Raw genomic sequence first — 19199 nt, 5'->3', positions numbered from 1 at the left:
CATGTTACTTCTATTTTTAAGGTTTACATCCTCAGATGAATAAATTGGCTTGGTTATGAGTTCCAAACATAAGAAGTGGAAGGCCAAAAGCCTTAAGATACATACTTAAGCCCTTTTGTTTTTTTTAAAGGGACGTATTGACAGCTTGAAAAAAAGTGAATAATGCCTTTGTTTTGTTACTTTAGTTTGTGATTCAACCTTAAAAGTCGTGGAAATTCAAAATGATGCACTAAGCACACCTCATGATGATGCTTTATAAAATTCAGACTTCTTTTCGTGTTGTGAGGATGAGCATATAAAGGGAAAAGTCTTCCTAGAATTTGGAGGGAAACACAGCCCTGTCACATGAGCTGGACTGTGTTATTGTAATGCTGCTGCGGTGGGCATCACCCTGAGGTCCTCATGAAACTGGTTACAGTTGGGGTCCCCTCTGACTTTGGGCGTTGCCGGAATCTGGACCCCGGTCAAGGGGTTAACACACCAGCACTCGCCCCGCTGGCCATGGGTGGACATGTTGCACTGGGGAGAGGGAAGAAAAACACACACCAGAATTTGGAAAACATTGGAAAGAAAGAGGAGGGGTGAAGATGCATAGTGGGAAATGGGGGGGGGGGGGGGGCATTAATGAAGCATGGCGTACAGCTTGAGATGTGTGTCTGTGTGTTTGTACTTTTGGATCTTCTGATGGCGGGCCATTGGATGAGAGAGTGGGCCATGGTTTGGGTGGGACAACACTCACCCAATAACAGCCAATCCTCAGGTCATGCCCCCAGCTCACAACCCACAAACACACATGCCATCACAGACACTCACACACACATACACAAACAGAGGCATGCCAGCAGACCAGCCCCCCCGCAGAGCCCCCCTCTTCTCAGAAACGAGGTCGTAATTGAAGTGGACACAGTTTACGCCGCGCACGCGGGGCAGCAGCGGTGGGGACAGCGAAAAGAATGAAGAGCTGGGGGGAAAGAAAAGACTTTCCATTTTCTTCCTTCGATGAGAAAGAACAAAAAAAGTGACAGTTACAGTAATTACCCCGCGACAAGGAGGGACAACTCTAAAAGGGAGCCGAGTGTTGAGGACGTACAGTGTTCCTCCCTGGGAACTGAGGACTCCAGTCCGAAACAATGCTGTTGTTTGTGACCAGTGATGAAAATTGGCTGAGGGGTTGAGAGCCCTGCTTTCGGAAACAGTGGCACCTATTCAAATCTTCTTTTCTGCTCTACTATCCTCGTAAGAAAACACTGGATATGTGACCTTGTTTGTCCTCCTCTTTCTGATTTCTATGGATGAGCAGAATTCAAATTCAAGCCCCGATCGGAACAACACTTCGTTCCTCGGCTTAACAAAAGTCTTCCCATGAAGTACGCCAAACAGTTTTATTGCCTTGTAACCTTGAGCTCAGAAGCTGTTGCCTCATTCATGATGACAACATCTCCCCACACATTTGTGTGTTCTCGTGTGCTTGCCTGTGTGTGTGCGTGTGTGTGTCTGTGTCTAAGGCAAAGTGTTAAGGGAAAGGAGGGTGTGTGCAAGTTTATAAAAAAGGAGGAGGGGTAGTTTTGAGGAAAGGGATGGCAGGTGGGAGTTAGGGGGAGGTTATATTTTTTTCAGGGTGATTTTGCCAGGCTGATACAACAGAGGTTTGTGTGTGTGCGTGCGTGCGTGTGTGTGTGTGTGTGTGTGTGTGTGTACTATGCGTGTGTGAAAGAGAAGAGAGGGGAAATCCAAGGGGAACTGAACAAAATGATACACTATGCATGAGTGTGTGTGAAAGACTAATTCACCCTGTTCTCACTCTCACCTCATCAAACACACGATCCACGTCAGTTGCCAGACGATTAAAAATATCTTGTATCGTTTCTGGAATCTTTTCTCTCAGGTCTAAGGTCGAATGAAGAAAATCCAATTTGGATGGTGTTTGGAGGCAAATGGATTGGCCAATCACACACAGAAAACTTTATTCAGGGTCATGGCTAAAGAGTGTGTGAAATATGCACTCAACTGGTGTCATTTACCAAATGATGTTCAGATGAAATGTCCTCTGAAAACCAACTTACACAGTCCTTAAGGAGACATTCACAAGTTTTTTTAAACACTCCAAAGCACTTGTACACACGTTTTAGTACTGGTATGTCAGTGCAAAATGACATGTTGTTGTTTAAAATATAACCCGTATGCCCAACAATAACAGAGGTATTTACATGAGAAATCTGTGACATGTTCCATCGTTGTCATTTTTCATCGAATATAAGCTTCTGTCAAATCTTTAAAATGTCTGTTTATGTGTGGTACACCTCTGAATTGGTCTTCATGGTTGGGTCATCTTATGTGTCAACATATAGGCTATAACCCTAATGAGTGATGTCACAGAGTTACCAGTATAATAGGGTCACAGTTTTTTTTGTTTGTTTTTTTTTTGCCATATAGATCACAAAAGTCAACCTAATCCGAGCTATTCTCTCTTGACTAATGAAAGGCGAAACATGACAGATTATGACAAGTTTCATTTTCTTGCTATTTTCTAGAGCTCGACCAATTTATTGTCCAGCCAAGAATATTGGCCAATATTGGCACATCCACTGACATTTCATCGCAGATATATGCCGATATTACTCGAGAATTTCATTCGAGTATCATTGTATGACACCAGCAGTTCTCTCTCTGTCACCACCGGTATTTGGATTAAAACAAGCATAAACACTCCACAGGGCCAAGCAGTGATGCATTTACTTTCCAGTTGAGAGTTGACGTTTATTACATATCTATTCCACCAGTGTGTGATAACTGCATTTGAGGTATCAACACAATACATGTGTCTTTATCTACACCTGTACAGATCAAACAGATTTAAGGAAGATTTTGACCAACTTGTTCTCTCCCCAATATCAATATCGGCCCCAGAAATCTCGTTTGGTCAGGTCACACTATTTCCCCCCCCCCAAAAAAAATGGCCCCTTTTCTTTCTTGCATCTCAACCCTGAACCCATATAAAACACAAGACTAAAGAAAAAAATAGTGGATGTTTTACTTCTAAATGGTATCCAGTTGTTTTAAAAGAAAATATATCGAAGGAGCAGTCAATAAAGTGAACCCTCCCCCCATTACACAAAGCACTATGAATTGTATTGTTATGTCGGCCACATTCTCACCATGATTTAAACATAAAAACTGTCAGGATTAAACAAAGGACAGGCCTGGGGCAGACATGAGCTACTCAGCCTCTTTAGGCACGGGCTCCTCCTAAGAAAAAAAACCTGATTTAAGTACTGGATGTCTTTTGGACAGGGGCCCAAGACAGGATCATAAACATCAGTGAGGAGCTGTTAGGACCCCTGGAGTTCTTTGGAAAGCTTATTTCATGCAACTTTTCGTCTTACAAATTGCTAAAGGCAAAGTATGCATCGCACAAATGACGTCATTATGTGGACCTGTCTTGTTTGGTGTTTCTTGTAAGATGGCACAACATGACCTCGTAGCATTATTAGTTATCAACATTCAGAGTGTTGATGGGTGAAACTATGTTACAACTGTGCAACATGGCTTCTTCAACATGAATGTTTGTGGATTTATGTCCTCGAGACTTTTCCTCCTGGTGGTCTCCATAAGTATTTTGATCTAGGGTCATTCTTTTTAACCTCTCTTTTTGTCACTAATCCCTCCAAAGTCTGTCAATGGTCTGTAATTCTCTTATATTTGTTGCCTTTACACTTTGCCCCTTATGTTTCTGATGAAACTGCTTTGTTCAATAAGGTGGGAGGTGGTCAATTTGACACCTAAACCAATCAAGCTACTAATTCAAAACAAGAATCATGTAAGATTAAGAGTAAAGCGTAACAGAGAGAAGCTGTACTTTTAAGAATGCTCCTTAACATGCATTCAACAATTAATCAAATAATCAACAAAGAGGTTGTACTAGCCTGGGTGTGCAGTTCACTGTCAGTATGTCAGCATTTGACACTTCTTGTGTAGCTACGTTTGATGTCCTTAATCAAATTTTTTGGACATAACAGCGGAGTGCAAACTTGTATGCATCAATAGGTTTGTAAGACTTTAGTTTTTCTTTAGTATAGACGATAAGTTTCTTCACAAGGAACAAAAAGATGTGCGGTATTGAACACCAGCCGCTGTACATTTTGGCTATTCAGGTGGAACGCTGACCCACTGAGCCGACAGTGAGAACAGTTCAGGAAACCTCACCTCACACTAAGGGCTAGCTTGTTATGTAGATTTATGACTTTTCCCCCCTAGTCTGGATTTAACACTCCTTTGTACAGTTCCTGAATTCAATGTTATTTTAAAAGTAATAATAATTAGAGCATTGCAGAAATGTCCCAATTGGAAAACCTACATCGTCATGTTCTGGTGAAATGGACCACCAATCGAGCTGCCATATTTGAGCGATTAGGGACCCAATAACATCACAAAGTGTTAATGATAGAACGGTAAAATGAATAAGGCCATTATCCGTGGCTCACCTGTTTGAGGTTGTACAGTCCATATTTGTCACAGTTTGGAAATTTGAGCTCGTACAGGTTCTCCAGCGGGCCTCTGTTATCCTCTGAGGTCATTTTGGAGATCTCCTCTAGGACTTTTTCCAGCTCCAGCTGACAGGCGGTCTGAAACCATGACAGTTGGACCAGTACGATAAAAAGAATGAAAGAAGAAACAATTTAGAACATATGTGTATACATACACATGTGTACTGTATATATAGATGTACAAATACATTAACATGTTTTTTTTCCAGTTTATTTAAAACAATTAGAAAGAAGGAAGAAACACAGTATGAATAAGTGTAACTTGCGTTGAAGACAAATTTATGGTCAGTCCAAGAAGAAGAATGGATTGATAACATACTTCTATATTATTTGTAAAAATGTCACAAACACACACCTTTATAGATAACTTTTAATGAGGTGTGGTTAGGCAAGCAGAAAGTTCAGCCAATATCATTGATGTGAGTCGGCTGCAGTGGAACATGAGTGGCTGGACTGCTCAACTCAGCAGGTGGCCGTTGCCAAACACACAAATGCACACCCATGCAAACGCAGACACACACACACACACACACACACACACACACACATACACACACACACACACACACACACACACACACACACACACACACACACACACACACACACACACACACACACACACACAAGTTGTTACAGTTTGAACAAACACTGACCATATCCAGGTGGATACACTCACATGAGTGAACACTAATACAGGCACACATGCCTACACACACACACACCTACACACACACACACACACACACACACACACACACACACACACAGTGTATCAGGCTGCCAGTGGGATCAAAGGGGTCCAGTCTTATGATTAGTTGGATGAGGATGAGAGAGAAGGGCAGGAGGAGGTGCAGTCTGCCATGAACCTTATCAGACATCTGAACATATGGATGAAAGTATCCTTTCTTTCTTTCTTTCTTTCTTTCTTTCTTTCTCTTTCTTTCTTTCTTTCTCTTTCTTTCTTTCTTTCGTACATCATTGTTAATGGTCTCAGGTGAAAATGCTATATATTTTCAATTTTATTAGTTTCCTTTTAGTGATGTTTTAATGTTAAGTCACCAGTAACCAGTTTAGTCTAAATTAACTAGCTGATGAAGGGGCGCTGGATAGATGGAGTTGTGTCATGTGCCCAAGGTATGTAGGCTAGTCCTCAATGTGGCACACAATGCGGGTTGGAATATATATACACATATATATGTGTGTGTGTATATGTGTGTGTGTATATATTTATAAACACACACATATATATATACACACACACACACACATATATATATATATATAATATATATATAAACACACACATATATATATACACACACACACACACACATATATATATATATATATATATATAAACACAAAATCAAGGTAGTAAACAAACTGACATGACATCAGCTGTGACTGAGAAACGTCCACTTTGTGGGCAGTTTTTGACCTCACAGGACCACCCACAAAGAAGTGCATCCATGCTTGACACCAGCTGTCTGATGTTCTTCCCCTGCAGCTGCATGACTCCCTTGTAGAGAATTCTTTCTTTTGTTCCTTATAATGATCCTGACTATTGTTTTGTCCCTTCCCACTTATGTTGTCGTTCTGTTTTATTTTTGTTTTGTTTCGCGAGTGAGTCAAGTGAGGGAGAAAATGAGCAAATGCACATATAATTGTTTGCCAGGCTGAGTCGTATGTGGGCCTCTGTATGTGGAGCCCCCACGACCCAAGCTCATTTGCATCAAACTGTTTTTATGGAGTACGTCTCATGTTTGAATCTGTGAAATGTTAAGTGAGTGTTAAAGAATGGGAAGATGGAATGTTTCAATCTATAGACTACATTGAAACTGCCAACACGCATTGCACTGTGACTTGCAAAACAATCTTCACATTATCAAGACGCTCATTATGTGCAATTATTGCAGCTACGATAACTCAGTGTGAATGCCGCTCAAGCTGTTTGAACGACTACATTCATAATTAGAGATGCACCAAAAAGTGCTTGAATGTTTTCAAAGTAGTGAGACATCTTTATTGTAGTATATTTCAGAGCTTGAAACTCCCTAACAAGCTTTGGACTTTGTATGTCTTTATAAGGACGGAGGATAGATTTAGAAAACGCGGAGAGAGAGAGAGAGAGAGAGAGAGTGGGGAATGACGCGGGAAAGTAACAAAAGGTCGGATTCAAATCCAGGCTGTCCCACTTGGAGGACCACAACCTCCGTACATGTGGTGTGCATAGTCTGTGGGTACCAGTACCGCAGAATTAGTATTATTCAAGGGTTGAATAAGGGTAAGAGTGTTTTTCTCACCCTGATATTTGTTTACATAGTTTCAGGAGGACTGGCCCTAAAAATCCTCCTGATCTGGATGAGACTGGGGGCATGACATAAAAAGAAAAAGTGTTGCAATATGATGCTATAATGCATATTTGCCATTACGCGATCAACAAAAGAGTGGAGAAGAACATATACAGAAACCATAATGCAGATCTTATTTACTGTAAGGGAGCTATAGCAGGGAATAATTGGAACGAACCATTCCCACGCTATCCAGGTGAATTGTCCTGATAACTTCTAATGTGGAGTCAAATCAACTCACTTGGACTTTCTGCAGATAAAATACGAGGGGCCAGGCAGGAGAAACTTTGGATAAAGTCTGAATGTTTGTGATCACACATGCAGCTCAACCCAAACACTCCAGCAGGTTTTCAGGAGAAACTTGGCTCATGATCAAGGTTTTGGCAACACTCTTTGGGTGCATGTAAGTTCATGTAAAGTTAGTGATCACGAATGAGTGTCTGCGTGGTGGCATGTGTGTACATGCACGTACGTTTGCTTCAGGGATCATGGGCCCAAAGCTGGATGGGCACCAATTTACACAGCAATGTTCCTGACACACGTTGTTAAACATTTGTCACTTCTTGCTTTTGATACGCATACATAACGTGATCACATGTAACTGCTGTAAGACAAAACAGAACATCAGAGAAACAGATTTCAAGGGAGATAAATAGGATGAACATGCAAGCAGATAGTGCTCCATTGAAATGTTACAATTAAAATGGACTGATAACACTCGGACAAATCCCACTTACAGTTTATGTGAACCTACTTGGCATAAATTGGATTCTGACTGAGTACATTCGGATTGATTTTTGAGGCAGTAGAGTATGTGGCTTAGGCCGGACTGATAACAGAGGAGAGGAGGACATCCACACATGTTGATGTAAGCCCAACTCCTGACAAAACACCTGCTTTTATCAACAAGTTTCAGATGTTTCTGGGTACCCAAAATAAAGTTAGCACAAGATAAGATAAGATATACCTCATTGTCCCTAAAAGTAAATGTGTCCTGAACTCTGTCCTGCAATTCAAAAAAAGTTTAAAAAAACAAAACATAAATAGAGATTATACCAAACATGTAACAGTTGCATATACTGTATATAAAACACCTTCCTATAGTATGACATATTGACATATTCAGCCCCTTGGCGTGTTTATTCAGAACATTAAAGAACATCAGCACAGATGAAGGATTATAGTGTTTCAGTCTGATCTGCGGGGGCCTGACTCTCCTCCCAGAGGGGGCTTTACTACCTCCTCAAAGAAGTAACCCCACATTTCCTGTTACCACAAAACATAAAAACGAGGGTAAAAATATTTGATTCCAGCATGTATGTCAGGGCTCTGAGGGAGGCGAGCCTTATTCCATGCAGGCGAAACAATGCTAATGCAGATTGTGTGACACACTTACTACTGCAGAATGGACAGGGGTCAGTTTTGGGTCTCGAAAACTTAGGTACCCCTTTTTCAGAATAAGGTCAGACCTTAGTTTTTCATTTCTTATGAAGGAAATATTCTACTTAATTCACTGGCCTGTATCTCGGTTTTTGCTCACGAAATGCTTTACAACCAGCAAAGAGGAACGGAGAATAACTCAAACGAAAGAATATCTGTTATACAACTTTTGAGAATCTGCATAAAGATGGGAGGAAGTAGGTCTTGAAATGTTACTCAATGTTAGTTGGATTTCTTGAGTTCTGACCTGATGCACTTTCGGGATCCGAGGGTCCTCCAGGTCACTTATCTTCATCTTGGTTTTGCGCTCGTTCAGGTGTTGTTTCCTGGCCGACTCCTGCCAAAACCACGCATCTAAGGCAGGTCTCTTGGTGAGCGGATTCTCGGTCCCGTGCACCTCTACAACCAAAAATACAAACCTGCTTAGAAATACTGTTAATCTGCAGCATCTGTGCTTTAAATGTGGCCTCTTCTTCTACTTGAAAACAGACATAGTGATCAAAGAAACCTATTCAAAGATTATTCAACCTTTTGGTTTACTCTCTGGTTTTAATCACAAGTGCAACATTCAATACTGTGGAGGTTCTCTGAAGTGCTTGAGTCAGTTCTTTGAGCTTGAAAGTAATCTGTGTCCTGTCTTTTAGGTATGTGGTTAATGGACAGATGTTACACACACCCACTCACACACAAGACTCCGCTGCTTTCTAATATAATCACACACGTTCATCTACATTTATCTATTCTTTAATCACAAAGCTGCTATTAAAAGCCAACATTTTTTCTAATAACAGGCTCTTGTACAAGTCATCTTAATCCTGGAATTAGAAGATCAAGTCATGCTAGGTCCTCGGGGCATCCTGTGTCCCTCCTACCTCATGTCACTAATTCTATGCTGGACAGTCAGCCGTTTCAATGGCTGTAATTACCACGGCGACAGTGTGAAGAGAGCCGCTAAGATCTTTCTCTGTGAAATAGCTGTAAGTGCTGCATCCAGCCGTCATGCTGGGCTCAGCACACAGTTTACACACAGGTCTCCTCTGAGCAGCGAGGTCACTCGGAGTGTGCTTCCTGCTGCTTGTTACACTGAAAGTATGGTCTTCATTTATGCAAGAGAGGAGAGACAAAACACAAACAGGCTAACAAGTTAATTCAGAACAGACACCGACAAAGTATGACAACAGATTAATACAGAAATGTAGTCATAAAAGTGGCATTTTTTATGCCACTAATTACTGAAATGCAACTAAATGGAGCTGTTCAAAAATTGAGACGAAAAAGTGATTGTATTAAAGACCTGAGCTCAACTAGCTAGTCATTGCTGCTGAGTCCTGACTCGTGAAACACTTCTTGATAAGGCCTTTTTATGCTGAGTAAGGACTTTTCCTTTGGTAGCTTACCAAACTGCCTGAGGCTGCTCGTGTGTGTGTTTCTAACTGAGAGAGTGTGTGTGTGTGTCTGTAATTAGCACTGTAAAAACAGCAGTCTTACACTGAGGTTGTAAATCACACCTGAGAGGGAAAGGCCCCCCTGTGAATCCTGCAAGCTCCTTACACATGCTTTGGCACCATCTGAAGTGTGTGCGTGTGTGTGTGTGTGTGTGTGTGTGTGTGCGCGCGCGCACGGGCATTTTGGTGCCAGGTGTACATTTTTACCAATTAAATGAGAAAGTATGATTTGTTGTTGTTGTTATCCTTAAACTTGTTCACTTGTTTTTTTTTTATTTAGGGTTGTGTCCGAGGACACTGGATAAGAATAAAGATTGGGGAAAGTCCTTATTAATTGATTTTGCAGAAAACAAACATGCCCTTGATGATGAGTCAGAGAAGAGAGAGAAGTAAGCCAAATAAACATTATGTTGGGGTTGCGAGGGTGACCTGCCAACCACACATTTTAACATTTGCACGTTGACAAAATGTTTTAGATTTTTGACCTTTGGTCATTGTTTGAATTAGTCATTTACATATGAATGTTGTTGTTTTCCACTATCACTTTGTTACACTGAAGCATTTTCTGTGGCGTCTACCACTAACAAACACAAAAACACAGAAACAGAATCCAATCACAGCAGCACAGCTTCTCTCCTTCCCCTCAGCAACTTGTATGATATGTTAGACTTTCAATAGCACATTTCTATCCACTGGTCCCGACCACTGATCTAAGGAAGCCTCCCCACATTTCATGATATTTTGACAAGGACTCTTTCAGCTTGGCTAACATCAGTTCATCTGAAGATGTAACAGTCATAAATTAAATGCAGTCCTAATAACTAGATGTGCTTAAATGTGTTTCCAGTTCTTCAGTATAATCCTGGCTGCATTAAGGGTCTGCTAGTGGCTAACCCAAATTCTCCCATTGTGAGTCCAACAATATTTCAGGTGCACAGCTGTAACAACACTAAAGGAGAGACGAAAAAGTCAGCACACTAAATATCCATCAAAGTGTGTTTATCTGGGTACATCCACAACAAACGTGTTTCAGCACTAGGCTTCTCCAGCGTTGCTCCGTCTTACCCGGTTTCTGACAGCTGCCGACTACCTACGCTGGCACGGCCTTAGCCAAGTGGCGTATCAACAAATCAAAAATTATGGCGTCGCCAAGAGCATCTTACTTCTGGACTCAGAAATTGGGTGTTGTCTTTCGTTAATGTTACAGGAATTTTAGACCGGAGAGATCATTCATATTCTGATCTATTCAAGTCTGTGGTTAACCAGCTACATGACGTCGGCCTCCAAACGCGTACAGGGGAGAAGGTCGGTCATGTTGGAAAGTACTGAAGAAACATGACTAAGTGACCAAACATCAAGACCTGATCCAGTAACTTTCACATTTTACAACATCTTCGATACGACAGTCACTGTCCACTGGCTAACACAGCGGATGGTGGACACTGGAATCTAGATTGCTGCCCAAATAAGAGGCAGTAATTGGAAACAGGGGTAATAGTATTCATCCTGTATACAGGAATATGAATGACCAGGTTGGTCTGCGTGCATGTAAAACCATATTCCAACACATGATAGAGTCAACAGGTAACACTGAAGAGAGAGCTAACTGTATTATCTCCTGCTCCATGCAAGTATACTCCATTGACACATGTCAAACTCTAAATGCAGCAGGAGAGTGGTTGCAGCTTGCTATGAGGGTATAAAGATGCCTTTATTTATGTTGTAATGTATTGCTAGTTGTGTGAAGGACTTGTTTCTATAGACACTTATAGGAACTCATGACAGCATGTTCCAGGTAGAAAAAACAACACATCGTTAGCCAACAGCTGTCATCTAAATACTGTGTTGTTGATTCTGTCTTCAGTGCCATAGAAACTACCTGTCTCGAGCTGTTGGGAGTGTTGGCTTTGAGTACTGCCTTTGAGCAATACTTTCACAACTCTCTCATGGCACAGAGTGAGTAATGTCTTTCCAGAGTTGCTTGGAGTTAATATATTTGCTCTGTTATCATATACAGTGAGGCTGTGTGTGCCTCCACAGGCCAGAGTGTCCTCGCACTACTTCAAACCATTGTCACTGTAAATGGTTCCTCTCAAGGCTCGGCCACTTCAAACACTTTACAGCTGGCAAACGGACAAAAAAGAATTGAATAATGAAGAAGGTTTTGCGTAGCCAGAGGTCCTCTTCAAACCTTTTACGGTTAGTTCTGTCTTTCAACTCTTGGTGCTGCTCTGCTTCATGTGGCCGAGTGTGTCATCCTAACCAAATGACGCTGCCTTTGTAGTTTAAAGAGAAAACTGTTTCCAATTGGCGCTCTGAGACTGTTTGTCAGACTTAAAAGACAATAGTGCACTTTAAGGTCTATATGAATTTGATCTTATAACACTCTAACCATAATGCTCACTGATACATCATTTCAAGTGGCCGTCCAGTGTTGTAGTGCACAAACCAAGTGCCTGTTTTATACTTTGTGTGATCAAATAAGGTTTTTTTTCTTCTTACATGCGGTTCCTTCACCAGTCTATAACATGTGACTACATCTCTATCTGTCCTGCATCAAGTAAACAAAGTCCTTTCCCACAATTTTCACTTTTCTCTTCTAAGGTTTGCAATTTGTGTTTTCACCTCACCCCTTCTCCTCAGACAAACACAGTTAGCAGCTCGCTGTGGGGCATTAAATTGAAACGGTGAATGGACTTCAGCTTGCATAGTGCTTTTCTCATCTTCAGACTTCTCAAAGCACTTTTAAAGTGCATGTCACACCTCCCCATTCATACACTGATGGCTGGTAGCTATGTATTTTGCCCATCAAGTAACTAATCCCTTTTATACACATTCATATGCACCTGAGGCAGCAGGGGGAGCAATTCGGGGTTTGGTGTCTTGCCCAAGAACACATCTGACATGTTGCTAACAGGAGCTGGGGATCAAACCCTCGACCTTCCATTTTGAGAGAAGGCGACTCTACCAACTGAGCCCCAGTTGAGACGGCATCGAGAGGTGGAAACCCACATAGAGTTAATGTATCTGTAGCCCGATTCAGACTGCTGTTTCAAGCAACGGGAGTTACGCCCCTGTGACGTTCGCCCTTCATTCCGAGTGTCGCTGAGGTGTAATGGGGGTGGGATGAAGTGTTCCCTCTTCTATACTGTCTTTTTGGAGGTGGTAACAGGTGTTACAGAGGAAAGACTGTTTGAGCAGGGAACCTCGTGCATGTGTACATGCCTGACTCTGTGTCTATGTGGAGCTCCTGATGTGCCGGGCTTCCGCAAAGCAGTCACAGAGTCAATATGATTGTGCAAAGACGTAGTGACGGCTGAGCTAAGTTAAAGCACTTGGGTGGAAACGGTAGTCTGAAAAAGGCTGATCATAATTTTCCGGTTCAGAATTGCAACTCCCTATGAATGCTAATTGTGCTCAGTTGTCCAAACCCGAGGAAACACTTCCATCACGTTGACTTTGTAAGGCGCTATTTTTTCATGGCTGTGTAAATGGCTTCCTGATTCCCCATAAGAGGTACTTGTATAATTCAAATCAAAATGTTCCTCTCCAAAGAACCTTACTATTGCTGATGATCCAACAGAGTTTAACCCTGAAATACTGTTGGTCATGATTGTCATGGTTTGGTTCTGTGTTTTGTCTTGTTTTAGTTTTCATTCTTTCCTTCGTGTTCTGTTTGTTTCCTAGTGTTGATTGTTTCCCTTGTGTGTTTTAATGTTTCCTAGTCTTGTGTTTACTTTAGTCTTTATTGTGTTTCCTTGTGTCCTCCTATGTTTTGTTTTAACATTGCTAGTTGAATGTTTCTTAGTCTAGTTTTAAGTGTTTCCTGTTTTATTTTGTAATATCTTGTTTAAGTTGTGTTTTCAGTGTCTGGTTTTACTTTGTACTTGTGTGTCTTGTGTTTCCCGCCTTGTTGATGACCCTGATTAGTCTCACCTGTGTCATTAGTCTCACCTGTGTCTGATTATTCCCATGTCTATTTAGTCTCTGTCTTTGTTACCCTCTGGGTTCATTGTAGTTTGTGTCGTCAGTCTGTTGCCTGTCATTTGTTCCCTCTGCGCCCTGGATGTACTTTGTTTTTCTCTACTTGGTTTTTGGATTTGTGGTTTTGGTTTTGCCTTTTGTGTGAATAGAAATTGTGTTTTTTTCTGCACATGGGTCCTCCTCCCTGTTTTCTACCCGGTAGCCTGTGACACTGAGCAAAATAAGACCTAATAAGCAAGTTGTAACTGTACGAGTTAGTGGACTGCCTCGAGTATTACAGAGTAGTTTATTTGATAAACTGAGAAGGTTTCTATTGAAAATGTAAATCTGTAGAAGTAATTAATTACCATAGTGAAGTCGATTACACAGATTTGAATGATCAGGGTTACCCTGCAGAGACGTCTCATTAAATGTACTTCTCATGTCTTTAAGGAATGCGTTTTTGTAAAGGCACACTTGTCCCCAGTTTGATTTTTATAAATTGGGGTTTTCTATGAATGTGGTAACTGTATCTCTACTTTCTTTATTTATATTTTAGCCAGACTGTTCTTTAAAAATAATATTTCAAATACATATTTATACATGTTTCTTTTTATTCTTGTTGGATAGTGTAGCTAAAAAGGACTTTTCCTAAAGTAGAAGTAAAACTGTAGTAATGTTTTAAGCTTAGTAAATGTACTCTGTCTGTTTGGGTAATAAATGCTGTCTCATTAAGGTTGAATTCATAAAATACAAAATAAAACATGAACTGTTTTAAGACCATAAAGACAGACATGCAGGCTTCCTATTAACACCTCAGGAGGAGATTTCTCAGAACAGCAGGCACCAACATGCAGCTCCCACCCAAAGTGATCTCTCAAGGCTTCACCTTTTCCTGCACACACATCTACGAAGAGAAATTAAAGAGCTGAGAGAGCGAGTGAGGGAGCAGGAGCATGTCTCAGCAGGGAGATCACCTGCAGGGCAACATGGCCAGTCTTGGACCTCGCCAACACAAGAAAAAGGAGGCAGACACACACAGACAGACAGATAGACACACAGACAGACACATACAGACAGATAGAAACAGGCAGGTGGACACACAGACAGACAAAATGTGCTCATGTCCTGTTGCTACTAAATAGGGTTAAGTATAGATAGGCGGTACATGCAGCATTATTGGAACAAGTAGTATAATGAAGCTTAATGTTGTAAAAACAGTTGTCGGGAGATGTGTGCTCACACAAAGCTGGAGTGGATTATTCAAACTTTATACTTTTTATTCGACCATGCAGTTTAGTTCTGCAGGTGAAAACAGACCAGAAAACAAACGGCCATGACAAATGACTTTAAAATGCAACCCTCTGTCCTCTTTCATGTTCACCATGGTGGATATTTAGGAGTGAAAATATAATCTTCACCAGCTACAGGAAAAGCCCCCAAAATGTGAATTTTAATGGGTAAGAAGGAGACAGATGTTGACATCTGATAGCCAGCAGTCGCTCATGCTTAGAAAGCCAAGCATAACACAGTGAACTCGGGGCAAACCACAGAATGATCTGATGCTCATTTTCAGATTTTCCTTCATGGGGTTTAAGTGGTTTGAACACTAGAGACATGTAAATCACAGCAGAGAGTGCAGAAAAGTCCATCATGCTCTGCTAAAGTAGACCAACCGGAGCAGCGTTTGTTCTTTACTCAAAGATCAACAAAACCTCCAAGACTAAGATCATATCTGCTGCTTCTTTATTGTAATATGGCTATATGGTAATATTTCTATCACAACTTCTTAAATACGTTTCTCTGAAAGCTCAATAAAGTTACATTATTCTATGATGTAAGAACTTGAGAGAGAACTAATCTGTCCTTTACAACACCCCTCTGAAGGCTGTCTGTGATCTGCATCTTTCATTTTTACAGCTCCTCTGAGTTCCTAAGTTCAATTACGTTTTTTTGTTTTTGTTTTATACGGACGTGTACTAAATCACTTCCCTTAAGCACTGTAAAAATAGCCCATCAAAATAAGACACTCCCAATAGAAGCTCTTTGAGGATACGCAGGATATGCAAGTTACAGACGTGTCACGGGTTCGTCGAGGGGATCCGTCTTGTTTGCACTCACAGATGTGGGACTGCCACTGCCTGCCAAACACATTGCATATGTCAACATTCATTTTCAGGAATCGATAGTGACCGTTTGGCCTTAATAACCATAATGTGGGAGAAGAGAGGCTGACGTTTGTATGTCCCTCCAGGATTTCTGGGATATATCTTTGGGATAGTTGTTTTGACAGTAAACGTTTGATGTTGAAGTGGATTTGATGACACAGAAAGAGTCCTGCAGTAAAAATGTTGTTTTGAGTAAGAGTGAAGCTTTTCCATGAACTCTTTAAGGTATTTCATTTAAGTATCGTGCCCTGCTGTGATGGCAGGTCAAAACTAGCAGACTGGGAGATGCTGGCACACTTGCAGAATATCAATCTTAATGTGACATCTATGATGAATACTGTTAAATGAAAGGTAGACATCATTGGCAGAGGACCAGACTTCAACTCAAAGAGATTACCTTACTGTAGCTTACAGCTGGTTCTTTACTGTACACTAATGCTGCATCTCCAAGAGTTGAAACAAACAGAAAACCCTACAGGTCTTCACTTATTCAAATTTCTTATTTTCCCAAAGAAATCTACCAAAGTTTTTGTTCCTGGGACAATTGGTAAATATTTAGTAGATTACTGGGAAAAAGCTGGACTCTTTTCGTGTTACTGTCAAAAACAGAGGGAGGGGTCAAAGCAGTACACTGCACTGCATCCCATGATTGTGAGTCATGTAACGAAACAGTTTCAAAACCCTTTTAATGGGACTGAAAACCTTGTGAGTGAGTAAAATACCATCACCATAACATCACATTTGCCAAAGTAGAACTTGTAGTTTTGTATTTTAGCACATGTTCGCTAACAGTGGTCAAATTAAAGATCATGTTTTCAGTTTAGTTTTTATTTGTGTGTTGTGTCTGTGCTCCAGAGTCATGGGAGCCCAGGTTCAATCGAGTTGGAGTAAAAAGAAGCAATAAAGTAAAATAACAACAATTTTAGAATACAGTTCCCGGAAATGCTCAGAACACCAAAGCATTTTATTTTGAAATGGCCAAAGACATAACATGTCACTTTTCCACCTTAAATTAGGAGTTTCAAAGTCAAAAACGTTCACATAGCACCCTGGTCTCCTGCTTATAGCACTATGAACGTTTGGCAGCTGCCCACAGTTGTCTCGCAAGAAGTGCAAAGTTTGCCCGTCTCTGTTCTGTTTAAGACGAAGGCTGAGGTGAAGAGACAGAAGAGGACAGTGACGGATGAAGTGAGGAAGAGAAAATAAGAGAATGACCAACCAGGAAGCCATAATGCTTCTATAAGTGAACTACACATTTTATAACTTTTTAACTTTGCTTGGTGTGTTTTTATCCACCTGAAAATGGAAAAAATGATTGTAATACAAAAATAGATGTGAGTTGTAGACTTTCATTTCGGGGCTGTGAAAACTAAGTGAAAGAAAAGGCAAAGCTTCAAATAATGACTAGATTTCTGTGTTGGTTCATACCTGATCAACCTCCTTCACAAAACACACAGACATGGGTTCCATTATTATTTACATCCGTGTCAGTGTGTTTCCTGACAAGAACTCACCATTCGTAGCATCCAGATCAGTCGTGACATCCAAGTCCACTTTCTGTCCACATCGTCCTAAACCATGTATGAGCTGCTGCAAAGGAAAGTCGTTCTCTATGCTGGGGTAGCACCTCAGGCCGCTGGAGCACCTCGGGGAATAGACCCCGCAGAGCTCGCCCTCCTGCCTGGCACACACCGGGCAGCAGCCACAGACCGGCTCCCTCACAATCTCTGTACATAGTGGTGTGACTTTGGGGCAAGCTGCTTGATGCTCGGCGGTGCAACTCGGACATCTGAAAGCCAAATCTCCAAGTAATATTCCGGGCAAAGCCAGGTATGCAAATAGCAGCCCACGGTTTAAATATATGACCATCCTAACTCTTTAGAGCACGACTGACAGCCAAAAATGACCCTTGGAAGGACTGAACAGTCAGAACCTCAGAATCCTCACAGTAAACTGTGTGAGTAAACACGGTGATGCAACTGGCAGGCTCCTATCTGCTCTCATCATTTACCAATGAAACCAGGGAGCCACTTAGTCTCTCCATTACATATTACATATACACCGTAGACTTTTGGATTGTTTGTTCATAGGTGTTGTTTCAGGTTTTATACAGGCAAAATAAATAGAATTGAAAAATGAAATACTTGATCCAGATTTGCCTGCTAAGGGAGAAATGTCTGACTGTGTACAAATATATGCTGCCGTAAACACATGTAGTTTTGATTATTATTCCATTCATGGCTTTATTTCAGTGTAATAATTTAGAGGCTGCAGGAAGGTGGATTGCTTTTCCTTTTTGTGAGTCTGTTTTTGTTCAAGTCTTAGCCAAGCTAAAATGCAAACACATGCAACTGACTCAGCAGCATGCACGCTCACTTTTAAAACAAAGTTCAACTTAGGGAAAAACATAGCAAAGCAGATCTGACATGGGGAATATTAAAAGGAGTGCTGAGTGTTTGTGATGTGGCCCCTTCATTTGTTTCATGTCAGCTGGCACTCAGTGAAAGGTGAGGAGTCCGGGGTTGGGCTTGGGGGACATTTTACTCTCTATGTCTGTGAAGCCCAATTATTTTGCCGAGTAGTGGTAGTCAACATAATGTGCTGTGTTGACATTTGCAGAACCGACTGTTGCTGAGCCTCGAATAAGTGGCTGTCGACTGGTACACTTTGAATATTGGAAAGTGGTGACATTGGCTTGAACTCATTATCTGGTTTCTTTAATTCCGCTTCATAACTTTATAGTTAGATATTTCACACATGATTACGTCTACATCTACTGGATCAAAAAGTCACACATTCTGCCTTTCTGTGGCAGATTTCTGATATAAGTCGGTATGGAAAGAATTTTTTGTGTTCATGTGTGTGTCATGTCTTATTTTACATCCTGTCCTTTTGTGTGTTTCCTTCTTGTTTAACTGTGTGCCCCAACCTTATTATTTTCACCTGTGTCATGGTACTGAAGTCTTACCTGCGTTTTATTACCCTTTTGTTTATTGTGTCTATGTTCCTCCCCTGTGCTCCTGCACCTGGGTCAGAAAACATCATGAGGCTCCCGACGCCTGTCTAGTTTTATTTATATATATATATATATATATATATATATATATATATATATATATATAATATATAAAACAAAATGCACAGTTGTTGTCAGGTTCTGCAGATTGGATGAACCAAAGCTGGAGCTGTGTCAAGGTCCAGCCCATCCGTAAGCTCATTCAAATTTTGCTGTGACTTCAAACAGAGTTGTCCAATTGGAGGAAAGTGGGCACATGGGGTCCTTAA

General features: G+C 41.1%; 1 protein-coding gene across 1 annotated transcript; it reads right to left on the bottom strand.

The window, feature by feature from the left end:
• Positions 1–17807, bottom strand: igfbp2b (insulin-like growth factor binding protein 2b). The gene is made up of 4 exons (XM_079358476.1): positions 17429–17807; positions 8586–8737; positions 4482–4622; positions 1–519 (listed from the first exon to the last, which is right to left on the bottom strand). The coding sequence occupies exons 1-4, from the start codon at positions 17781–17783 to the stop codon at positions 361–363; spliced, it is 807 nt and encodes a 268-aa protein (XP_079214602.1). The 5' UTR covers positions 17784–17807; the 3' UTR covers positions 1–360.
• Between the last annotated feature and the right edge of the window lie 1392 nt (positions 17808–19199).

This window comes from Symphodus melops, assembly GCF_947650265.1.
Source record: "Symphodus melops genome assembly, chromosome: 12".
Taxonomy (NCBI): Eukaryota; Metazoa; Chordata; class Actinopteri; order Labriformes; family Labridae; genus Symphodus; species Symphodus melops.
The sequence above is the reverse complement of the archived record's forward strand: the minus strand, read 5'-3'. Positions and strand labels throughout refer to the sequence as shown.